General features: G+C 33.7%; 1 protein-coding gene across 9 annotated transcripts in view; it reads right to left on the reverse strand.

The window, feature by feature from the left end:
* Nucleotides 1-5,118: 5,118 nt before the first annotated feature.
* LOC6050917 overlaps nucleotides 5,119-12,566 on the reverse strand; it is a 363,016-nt gene continuing 355,568 nt past the window's right edge. For all 9 annotated transcript variants that reach the window (XM_038256309.1, XM_038256308.1, XM_038256312.1 and 6 more), the window contains 7 exons: nucleotides 12,159-12,531; nucleotides 11,874-12,103; nucleotides 11,649-11,816; nucleotides 11,383-11,591; nucleotides 11,152-11,315; nucleotides 10,943-11,078; nucleotides 5,119-8,148 (listed from right to left, as the gene is read on the reverse strand). In XM_038256309.1, coding sequence (XP_038112237.1) covers nucleotides 8,097-8,148; nucleotides 10,943-11,078; nucleotides 11,152-11,315; nucleotides 11,383-11,591; nucleotides 11,649-11,816; nucleotides 11,874-12,103; nucleotides 12,159-12,531 — 1,332 coding nt within the window. In that variant the 3' untranslated portion in view covers nucleotides 5,119-8,096. The remainder of the gene's footprint in view (nucleotides 8,149-10,942; nucleotides 11,079-11,151; nucleotides 11,316-11,382; nucleotides 11,592-11,648; nucleotides 11,817-11,873; nucleotides 12,104-12,158; nucleotides 12,532-12,566) is intronic.

Raw genomic sequence — 12,566 nt, forward strand, 5'->3', positions numbered from 1 at the left:
CTATAAGCCTACGTTATTAACTTGTTGGCCAATCGCAGTTTTCTCATAGTTTTCGATTTTTCTAGAACAAACATTTTACAACGTTAGTTTTTGCCCTGTAGGCCAAGACGACGGCACTTTTTGGTCTCAATTTTGTCATATTCGGAATCCTCGGTCAATTTCACGTAAGTTAGAAGTATTAGAGTTGTAATTTTGATTTAAAAAATCATTAAATAAAACATTTTTGAAAAAAAAAAATAGATCTTATTTACCCTATGATCAATACGTCAAATGCTGTATCAAGTAGGCGAAAACTTGTTTACCCCTAATCCGACAAAATTCTAAATAATATTTTAATTAATTCTAAATTGCATTTTTTCCAATCAAATTCAAAATTCCAACAACTCAATCTAATTTAAAATTTTCTGAGGATTCCGAATATGTCAAAATTGAGACCAAAAAACGCCGCTGTGGAGGCCTACAGAGCAAAAACTAACGTTGTAAAATGTTTGTTCTAGAAAAATCGAAAAAATATGAGAAAAACTGCGATTGGCCAAAAAGTTAATACCGTAGGCTTATAGTCCATGAAATTCCCTAACTTTTGACCTATGGGAGTATGGGTGTTGGAGGCTGTTGCCAAAAGTGATTAAGGTTTTAAAAAAAATCAATTTTTAACAGTAATTTGCAAAAGCTATGAGAAAAAGTCAAACCAATCCTGGATGTCTATGGCACATTTTGAAGTGCTTCAAAAGACCTTTCGAATGCATCTACGAGAGTTGGAATTGATGAAGTTTTACGGAAATGCGAGCAATTTTAAGATTTTTTTGGTTTTTGACCTCAAACTTCGAAGTCCGTTTTACCCCACCCCTTTGTCGTAGAAGGCTCATAATTGGCATGAGTTCATCTCATGCATAGACAAACAAACGCTGAAAGTTTCATCCAAATGGAGCAACTCGATACGACCTCTAGAACAAACCGAGCAGAATCTACAAATACTGCCTCTTAATTTGAGTTTTTGTAGCTGAAAATAAATATATGTAAATTTACATAGTTCCATGTTTCTTATAACATTTTAAAGTATCATATTAAAGTTGCACAAGAAAAATTAAATTTAAATGATACCTTAAGGATGATGGCAAGAGCAGTTAGTATACACTTCAAATTGTTTAACTCTTAGATATCTAAGCTTATATAGTTGAAGGTGCAGTTTTTGACTGGTTTATAATGGTGCAATGAAAAATTCTTCAATCGTTCTACTAAAGGCAAGCTTGAAAAACGCTTTCAAATCAGATCAAAATAAACAAAAGGAACTTAAGCTGGTACAAATATTTTTGAAAGTATTTGTCTCCCCCTTAAATCATCTCAAAAAATCAGGGGGCAGAGAAATATTTTTTCAAAAAATTTCAATGGAAAATCAAGAGCAAACAGCTCTGCGTTAAGAATCATTTTTAAAATATGTGGGTATTTTAAAAAATCCTTAAAATTCTTAAAAAATTGCAAGGTATAGCACCGTCAAAATTTTTTTTGCTCGTTTTTCTTTGTTTTCACCAAATTTTAGATTTTTTGCAAAACAGCTGAATTAGTGTAAATGCATTAAAAAACATATTTTTCATTCAAATTTTGAGACTTTGCCCCCCCCCCCCTCCTCAAACCATAATCGAGGGGCAGCATAAATTGAATAAGTTGAAGAACTGCACATGCATGAAAATGAAATGAAAAAAAATATTATTGTGAAAAGAGTATAACAATAAATGGGTAATTCTCTACCAACTCACACGAAATCGGGAAAAGTTGCCCCGACCCCTCTTCGATTTGCGTGAAACTTTGTCCTAAGGGGTAACTTTTGTCCCTGATCACGAATCCGAGGTCCGTTTTTTGATATCTCGTGATGGAGGGGCGGTACGACCCCTTCCATTTTTGAACATGCGAAAAAGAGGTGTTTTTCAATAATTTGCAGCCTGAAACGGTGATGAGATAGAAATTTGGTGTCAAAGGGACTTTTATGTAAAATTAGACGCCCGATTTGATGGCGTATTCAGAATTCCGAAAAAACGTATTTTTCATCGAAAAAAACAATAAAAAAGTTTTAAAAATTCTCCCATTTTCCGTTACTCGACTGTAAAAAATTTTGGAACATGTCATTTTATGGGAAATTTAATGTACTTTTTGAATCTATATTGTCCCAGAAGGGTCATTTTTTCATCTAGAACAAAATTTTTCATTTTAAAATTTCGTGTTTTTTCTAACTTTGCAGGGTTATTTTTTAGAGTGTACAAAGTTGTAGAGCAGACAATTACAAAAATTTTGATATATAGACATAAGGGGTTTGCTTATAAACATCACGAGTTATCGCGATTTTACGAAAAAAAGTTTTGAAAAAGTTGGTCGTCATCGATCATGGCCATTCATGGTCACCCGCGACAGACACGGACGACGAAACAAAGAGAAACGCAAAAAGTAACTTTTTCAAAACTTTTTTTCGTAAAATCGCGATAACTCGTGATGTTTATTACCAAACCCCTAATGTCTATATATCAAAATTTTTGTAATTGTCTGTTCTACCACTTTGTAGAACATTGTTACACTCTAAAAAATAACCCTGCAAAGTTAGAAAAAACACGAAGTTTTAAAATGAAAAATTTTGTTCTAAATGAAAAATGACCCTTCTGGGACAATTTAGATTCAAAAAGTACATTAAATTTCCCATAAAATGACATGTTCCAAAATTTTTTACAGTCAAATAACGGAAAATGGGAGAATTTTTAAAACTTTTTAAGTGTTTTTTTTCGATGAAAAATACGTTTATTCGGAATTCTGAGTACGCCATCAAATCGGGCGTCTAATTTTACATAAAAGTCCCTTTGACACCAAATTTCTATCTCATCACCGTTTCAGGCTGCAAATTGTTGAAAAACACCTCTTTTTTCGCATGTTCAAAAATGGAAGGGGTCGTACCACCCCTCCGTCACGAGATATCAAAAAACGGACCTCGGTTTCGTGATCAGGAACAAAAGTTACCCCTTAGGACAAAGTTTCACGCAAATCGAAGAAGGGGTCGGGGCAACTTTTCCCGATTTCGTGTGAGTTTTTAGAGAATTACCCATAGATAAGAACTTTTCATGTTTTCCGAATTCAATATTATTTTTTTAATATTAAATTGTTTTACAAGATAACGATTTTTTGATAAAAACATAAAATTTAATTTTCAGTATTTTTACGAAAATACATTATAACAAAGAAACTGTTTTATTACTTTTGAATTTATGATAAATTACGATCATTTAATAATTATTTAATTTTAGGAAACACGAGTGTATAAACATTTCGATATTTTTTAATTTTCATATATCTTTTAAAAAGTTTGAAATATTCTGATATTATTGTTTTATGTTTTTTTGAAACTTTGTAGTTTTGTTAAAAATAATAAAAAAAGAAGATTTTTCAGCACGAGTCGTACACTTATCCAACAAGGGTTATCGAGTTGGATAAATACGATGAGTGCTGAAAAAAAAACACGTCCTGCAACGGTTCAATGGAATTGTAAGTCAAATGTATTTAAACAATCCACCGTTTAAATCAAAACAATGTTCAAATTTTCAGCATCCATTGCTGTGCTGACACTTAGAACTTTTCAGCATTTATTTTGAAAAGTGTTTCTATTCGATTCTGTTATTTTTGGTAGGGAATGGATAATTAATTTCTTTCACTACAAGTTTCAGCAGTTGAACTCTTCAGCACTTGTATCGAACAGCGACATTTTTCATTATTTTTAAGATTCGAATGGTGAAATTACTTAACATATGGATGTTTAACATAAAATTCCGTCCAAAACGCGATTTTCAGAATTTCAGAAAATGTTGTAAGCAACTCGGTTGGATTAATGTATGACTTGTTCTAAAAAAATCAACTTTTTGCAACTTGTTGCATAAACTACTATTTTACTTTTGAAATACACTTCAATATCTAACTGAATGATTATCATATCGTAAAAAAAACAGAAAAGGTTCAGGACTTTGTTAAAAATAGTTTGTTTTTATTATTTTACATTAGAAATGTTTTAAGAGCGAGTCCACGAACAGGGCATACCCCTTTGTATGGGACGTCGTTTGGACCTAATAATAATAATGTTGTTTTTTCAAAATGTTCGTAGTTTTGTGAGAGTATTTTTCCATAATCATGACTATTTTCAAAATTTATGAGAACTAGAACATAAAAACAGTTCAATAGTTTAATTAAAGTGTTTTCATTATTTGTCTAGATTTGATAGCAAAAACAAATAAGAATCTTTTGATAAATTAGCATCGATGTGAAAATTTTGTAAAAAGTCATCCCGGTTCCAACACGCAATATTTTTTTAAAGGAACCTTTCTGAAAAATTGGAGTATCAATCAATGTTATCAATATTGGATTGCATCACACAAAAAGATTGGAAAACATTTTTAAACTGATCGAAAACATCCAACATTATTTATTTTTAATTTTCTGTTTTGAAGGGTATAAATATCTTAATTTGAAAACATTAGTCCCATAGAATATGTTTACGTTTGGATTATGCAATTTATCAGACTTCACGCTTACATTTTTTAAAAATTTGACATGAAATTGAGAATGTTGATATTTGGCGTTCCTATTCTCGAGCCCAGTCTCAGTCAAAAGTCTTAACATTAATAAAAAATTGTAATGGCCTTATGTTTGTTATTTTTTCTCTTTAATCTTCAGGTGACTTATTTAAACAAAAATACAACACATTTACCAATAAAATTAGCTTAAATTAAATGATTGATAGAAAACTATTTACCCTCATTTTGTATTATTTCTTTCAATTTTTCATTTACATTTTGGATTAGTTTTGCACTTTTAAACACATTTGACATATTTTGTTACCTGTAAAAATATATAAAATTAATAAATTTTAGTATTTTAATTATTGTTTAAATGTAATTGGATAATTCGATAGTAAACTTGAATTGTATTGTTAAACTTATTGTGAACATGTTTTTTTATTTAAGGCTAAATTTCTATGAAAAAGTACTACTTACCGATTGAGAAGCGTTGAATTTAAGAAGAAGATGCTCTTGATTACGCTAAAATTGATTCAGGATATGTGATAACTTTTATCAGAGAGAAAAAAAACATTGCTTAATATCTGTTTCATTGTATTATTCGCCTATATTTCAGTGTAATCTCACATGTTTTTGTTTGTTTTGTTTTTGGTTCTAGTAGTTGGTCTAAGTCGCACCTTTTTCATTTTTAAATATATTTTTTTTCACTTTCCTCTTCTGTCTCCTCCTCCTGTCACGCTTCCACCTTTTCGTTGACACTTTCTTCCAGGTGGATCGATCTTTACGCTTCGTCTTGCTACAATTGGTTTTCACTGGTTCACATTTGGCAGTGCTTCGAGCCTGTGCAGCTCTTGTGACTTTTGGTATTTCTTGTGTCTTATTCGTTTTATGTTGCTGAATATTTCCAACATCCGTAGATTCGATACAGTGTTTGTGGTTTTGTTACGATTAAGTAGTAATTGATATTATTTTTTATCTATCGATAGATGAGTGCCAGTTAGGTTTGTTAAAGTGTTTGCAGTTTTTTTTTTTATTTTCTTTCGTGTGAGATTCGTCTTCGTATGAATGAGAGTGAGTTGCTTTATTTAATCTTATTACACCATCATTCAAATAAAACTTTGAACATTGCACTAAATAACTATTCGATTTATGGGACTTGCTCGCATCTTTTGCTCGAATGGTACTAGTAAATGCTCTTGCCAGAACGCTCATTTACAATGGAACATTTGCTCTAGCTTTAGCTTCACTTTTTTTCTCTATTCTGACGGTATATACTTTCTATAAAACTTGAACTATGCTATAATTATCTCAAATAGTTTACATATTAGATTTTCGACGCCTTCTTTTTTTAAAAAAATCATTTTAATCGCAACGTTTAGCTACTCTTTTTAAATTTAGTTTATCGATTCAACGTTTTTATTTACCAGATTTTGTTAAGGTCATTCGTTCTACGACTTTATTTGGCTCTCGTCAGTGGTGTTTTCAACAGATCCACTTCTTACGGGGGGGAAATGGGGGAAAATTGTGAGTTTTGGAGGTAGGATCTTCTGCTTAAAAATTGCCGCCGTTGGGGTTCTGGTTGGAAACCTGATTCAGAAGATTCTGCTTGCTTTATTGTTTGCACAGTGAAAACAGTTTGTGAAATGGTTTGCTGAAAAGCACGTGGAAATTTTTTAACAGACATTTTATTGTCGATCGGTTCCTGGTGCGATAATGAGTTTGAATTCTTGCGTTGTGAAAGTTCCAGAAAAAGATAGAATCCTCTGAATATCCTGTCTATAGCGAGGGGATGGGAAAGGTGAAAGGTTTGTTTTTTACTCTACTCAAAAATTAGTTGTCACGATGACCAAAAGCACTTTATTTCTTTATCATTTTTTTTATTTAATGCGTCCTCTTCAGCGATCGAAAAGTGTCCCAACTTTCGTCGAACTTTTTGACAATTAGTTTAAATACAAAATAGTTTCTAATGGTAAGCGATGCATCGATGGCATTTAGCTCCATGTATGTTGGTGAGTTTTTTTTGTTCGTGTTTGTTCTTGGCTTCTAGTTTCGAATAAACCCGTATCGATATCAGTCTAAAAATAACTTTATCGTGAAATTTTTGGCAAATACTGATGAAAGTTGGGGTACTTTTCAATTGCTGGACTATGGTTTATGAGATTTTTAATAAGATTTGTTTTTAGCGAAAGAATTAAATTTCAAATGAATGCATAAGTATATTTGAATTTTTGAAATAAATAAATTACAATCACATCTTTTTCAAAATGTTAAAGAAAATTAGCAACTTTTTAAACATGAAATTAAATTTAATTGATTTTTTTTCCAAAACTCAATCCTGTAAAAGAAACCAAATCGCATATTCTATTTACTTTTTTGCAAAGTTTCGTACGATTATTATGATTTGAAAAGATGAAATTGTCAAACTTTAGAATGATTCAACCATCAGCCCCAAAATATATCATTCCAAAGTTTGACATTTAACATGTAGCTCTATTCTAATAAATTTGATATGATTTTCTAACTTTTTATAATTCTTCGATGACGTAGAAACAAACTTTTGCTCAAACTTGCGGTTTGTTCTCGACCTTACTTCCAACATTTAGATAAACACTGTTCCAGCTTTTTCTTTGCTTCTTTTTTTATTTTTTTCAACAAAATTAGTTTAAAGCTCTAAACATCGATTCTTTCGCGACTCTCGGACTTATTCGTAACACTTACTGCACGTTTTTTCATGTCTTTTTATTTTGTTTATGCTAGGTAAAAAATAATCAAATAATTACACTCTTTCACATAAGACATTTTCCGGTTTTTTGTTTCTGGTTCGTTCTCGTTCTAAGTACACATCGATTCATTGCAGCTTCTTTAAACACTATTCTAAGTATTCAACAGGCTTGAGAGCTAACTTCTTTTGCACCGCACCCAAGTTTCACAACTCTGTGACACATTTCGCGGACGACGATCTGGCTTTTTAGTTTAGAATACATTACATTGATATATTAATAAGTTTGTTTTTTTTTTGTTTTGCTGTGAATTTTATGAATTTCCGGTTCCCACCTTACTAGTCAATACATTTACGATGCTTTGAACTTGTAAGCGTGTGTGTGTGTTTTTTTTTCGAAAAATGTGCGTAATTTCTTTTGATTTTTCTATCGTATTTTCGTTCGTTACAACAACGGGTTTTCTTACTTGCTTCAGTTCGTTGGCTGCAGTTTCCGGTATGCTCTTAAATTTCTGTCTTTTTCGCAACAAAACAAGAAAATTTCTCCAAAAAATCAAACTACGACAGTAAATTGAGCATCGGGTTCGCTACCCGTTCAGCTGTACAAAAATCATACCCAAAAGGTTCTTCGATTTACCTAGAAACATCGATAAATGCTTGGCTCGTACTTTGGCTCTGTGCTCTCGGCTCGTCGAAACGGTGGCCTGACTGGAAAAAATGGGATGCAGCTTTCAAACGGAACGAAAGCTGTGCTGCTCGTCATCAAGGAGACTGTTGAGGAGGGGACCGCGGTGAAACGTGTACTATACGAGTTGCTCGTACCGTTTCAGCGTATTTCAGCCGGCCTTCATCCACCGGTCTATCGAGTATTCCAGGGCGGCGACCCAGCTGCAGATTTCAGAATGATGGGCGGTGAGGGAAAGATGGAAAGTCGGATTTTCAGTTTGAGTTTTGATTTATGATTTCTTGGTAGTGGTTTGGTAAAGATTTAATCCGTCTTGAAGCTTTTCAATTCTTGCAAAGAAAATTGAATATTGATATATTCAAGTGCTTGAGAAAATGGAAATTGATTCTACCATAATTAACATCGGAGCTATTTTGTCTTATATTGTGCTCAATAAAACATGATGATGATTTTTTTACAATGCAAATCTAATTATCTTCAGATTACCAAAAAAGTGTCTTGTCCTTGAGAAAGACATAAAAATATTTTTCTTGAGAAATCAAAAGATTGCATTTAATGATTAAATCCATAATTCATTGTAATGTTGTATTGCAAATGTTCCCGAAATCAAATAAAAATAAACTGTTTCGAAGGTTATTTTGTAACTTTTTTCCTTCAGTTGATTTACACCATTTTTTAAGCACCCAAAAACTCTATTCCCAATCTTGAACTGATCAGCTTAGGAACAAAATAAAATAACTAAAAATTTCCATAATAACCAAAGTGCTGAAAACCATTTTTTTGATTATTTTTTTTATTTATGTATTTTTGAAAAATACGGAATTTTGTGAGAATTTTAAAATACTCCAAAATAAAAACTACAGAAAGTTGAAAAAGCATAAACAATTCCGCTTCGTTTGCTACCTATATTCCAAATATTTAAAATTTGAGTATTTTAGAAAAAATACGGTATTTTGTGAAAATGTAAGTTTTAAACAAAAACAAAACTCTAAACAAGAGAAAACGCAAACACAATTTCGCTTCGTTTGATACCTGTACGGAATCGGTTTCAAACGAAGCGAAATTGTGTTTGCGTTTTCTGTTGTTTAGAGTTTTTTTTGTTAAAAACTAACATTTTTACAAAATACCGTTTTTATTCCAAAAATACAAAAATTTTCAATATTCGAAATATTTTTTAAAGTTTTTACAATCAACTGATTTTTTTAGAAAATTCTCATTTTTTTACAAAACAGGGTTTTTTCGAAAATACTCAATTTAAAAAAAGTTTTCAGCAAAACATAACTGTAATAAAGTCAAAACGCATACTGAATTTGAAAATTTGATTGTTGTTTGTATTTTCGAAAATGTATTTTCCAAAAAATAGCTTCAATAAGGTGGAAAAGCGTTAAAAAAATTTCGCTTCGTTGGATATTCATCATGCAAATTTTGAAATTTTTTAGTATTTTCGAAAAATACTGTATATTGTAAAAAAAATTAGTTTTTAAATAAAAGAAAACTCTACAACTGGTGTTTTGTTTTTTTTTCTTTGTATATTCCTAAAAAGACTGTAATTGTTTAAAAATGCATACATTTTTTTACTTAGTTTAATTCTTGCAAATTTTTAAAATTTTAGTATTTTCAAAAATTACGGTATTTTGTGATTTTTTTTGTATTTTCAAAAAAACTTTAATAAGGTGAAAAAACGTAAAAAATTACGCTTCGTGTGATATCCAAGTTGACAAATTTGAAAATTTGAGTATTTTTTTAAAAATACGTATTTTGTGAAAAAAATAGTTTTTTTTTAAAGAAAACTCTAATAAGTGAAAAATCATACAAAATTAAACTTCATTTGGTACCCATATTTGAAATTATAAAAATTAAAGTACCTTCGAAAAAATGACATTTTGAGAAAATTTAAGTATTTAAAAAAAAGAATCCAATAATTATGAAAATGCATAACAAATTTTAATTCGTTTGACACCCAAATTGCAAATATTGAAAATTGTAGTATTTTCGAAAAAATACGGTATTTTGTGAAAATTTCAGTATTTTCCAATTAACTATAAAAAAGTGAAAGAGCACACCAAATTTCACTTTGTTTGATAATCAAATTGCAAATTATGAAAATTTGAGTACTTTCGAAAAAATACGGAATTTTGTGAACAATTTTGAGTATTCATACTGTTAAACCTACTAAATTTTCAAAAAATATATTGTTAGTGAAAGCATTGAAAATATAAATTGATATGGTTGAATAAAGTCGATTTTAGAAAGATTTTGAAAATGAGTTATCGTCCATCATCGCCGATAGAATCATCGAAATGACGATAACGAAAACCATTATCGTTATCGTTAGACGATAATTTTATTGATTAACAACCTTGATTGGAACAAATAAAATGAATTGATTAGAACAAAAAATTGAATTCACTTATCTAACCTCGTAACAATAATTTAAATTTTCAAAATTGGACTTAGGATTTATTGATTTTAATTCAACATATAAGGGTTTGATTTTTCCTTCATTTCAAACAACGGTTTGAGATTTCTAAATGACATTCATGATAACAGATATTCTGAAAACATCTTGTCCTATTAACACCTAAACTACCGAGCTCGAGAACTAGCTCTTTTTATCGAGCTTAGGAGTTTAGGTGTTCATGTCCCAGAAATATGTTTTAGCAATTTCGTTTTTGTAGGTAGGCATTAAGTTTTAATGTCATTCTTCAGTGATGAAATGGCCTACTTATTGTCACTTTAAAATAATAGTGCTAAATCAATCAATATATCAAATCAATATATCTTCCCCATATTTAACAAAAAACTAAAATTCGACACAAAATTACTGCAACACAAGCCAAACAAAATTAAAATTGAAAAATAATTATTTTACCGTAAATGTAAGTAAAAACCATCAAAATAACTTAAGTTTAAAAACAAAACTTTGATAGATGCCATCAGTAACCCTGATATCATTGAAACTTGAAAAAAAAAAAACAAAATCAAAAATCTACTCACCGCTTCTTATCCATCTCGGTGTCGGTGTGGAAGTAGTAGTGTCGCAGCGTCAGCTCTGGCGGAACAATCTCGAAGGCATACTTCTTACCGCCAGCGGACGACGGTTGCACCCGGTAGCCCTGCAGACAGGCCATACCTGTACCGAAGAAAAAAGATCGTCCCAAAAAGTTAGTTTTGAGCTCAGAAATGGTTTAGGAAGGTTAGGTTACCGAAAGCGTTTTTACTGTTCGCCTCGTGGTAGAAGTACAGCACAGCATCCTTCAGCACGCAGTACCGCTTGGTCCACGATCGCCACTTGCTGCCCAGCTTCGTCAACGGTCCGATGCAGTCCGGCTTGCCGATCCCACTGGGCGAAAGCCGCAGGTTGCGAGCACTGTAACACCAAGACAATACCCATTTTAAGTTCATGATCTTCAAGAAGTCCGTTATCATGTTATTACCTGTTCTCCAACCAGGGATCACTCTGCTGGGCAGCATGCCCAATGATCGCCATCCAGCGACTTGCAGCTTCCTCGGTATCTCCCGCCAGCTGAACCTTGGTACCCTCTTCCGTATCAACGGCGAACGCAAACGGCCGTCCAGCACCCTCCACTGTAAGCCGCTCTACTTTGTGATTCGTCAAGATCACCGCTCCGATCGGTTGGTTGTCCTGTAACGAAGCTCCACAGCTATAGTCACGAACACTTGATCGAGCCCAAGAACTTACCGCCTCCGACTTGTAGTAGTACATGCAGTGATCCGGCCGCAGTGAGAACCACCGCCGGACCCACTTGCCCGGGGTTGTAGTCGATTGACGCCACAGGAAACCGGCGTAGATTGCCGGATTAGCCGTGCTGTCCTCCAGCGGTGACAGGACACCGATTGTGCGGGCAACCTGCGGAGCGAAGTTGGTCAGTTCAAGATTACAAGTCTGATTTAGTCTAGAATTCACCTCCAACTGCAACGTATCACTGCCGGCGTGAGCGATCTTCACCACCTCCGAGTGGCTCTTATCGATCACTGATATCGTATTCACCGACAGGACGATATCCCCGACCTCCAAACCAGAACTCTCCGCCGGCGTGTCCGGCTCGATTGCCGACACCACCACCGGCTTGGACCCGTGAATCCGGAAGCCAAACTCACCGGACTTGCGATTCACCACAACCGTTTTGTCAGTTTCTGGAAGAATTCTGCGATCAGCTGATCGTCTACCCAAGATCAAGTTCCTACTCACCAAAGCTATTGGTGTTCTGGCGTCGGTACATCTCGACGCAGGACTTGCGGTGCACCAGCCGGTGCGTGATGGCTTGGTACTTTTTGCGGAACTCCTTCTCGGAATCCGTTGACCCGCGCCGATCGGCTCCCGCTTCCCGTGGAGGTCGATCGAAGCTCCCCTCACCGCCACTCCCGGGCAGATCGTTCCGTCGCCAAACGTCCCGATCGGCGATGCAGATCCACAGGCCCGCCCGATAGTTTCCGTGGTAAACGCCCTGCTCGGGCTCCACCTGGTGTTCGCTGTACGGAGCTACAGGCGCGACACAAGGTGAAGATCCTGCGGGTCGTAGCGATCCGCTGGACTCGGGATCCTCCTTGTTACGTTCTTCGCTCTGCTCGAGGGAGAAATACCCTTAAGTTTAGAAGC

Source organism: Culex quinquefasciatus, chromosome 2 (genome assembly GCF_015732765.1).
Source record: "Culex quinquefasciatus strain JHB chromosome 2, VPISU_Cqui_1.0_pri_paternal, whole genome shotgun sequence".
Lineage (NCBI taxonomy): Eukaryota > Metazoa > Arthropoda > Insecta > Diptera > Culicidae > Culex > Culex quinquefasciatus.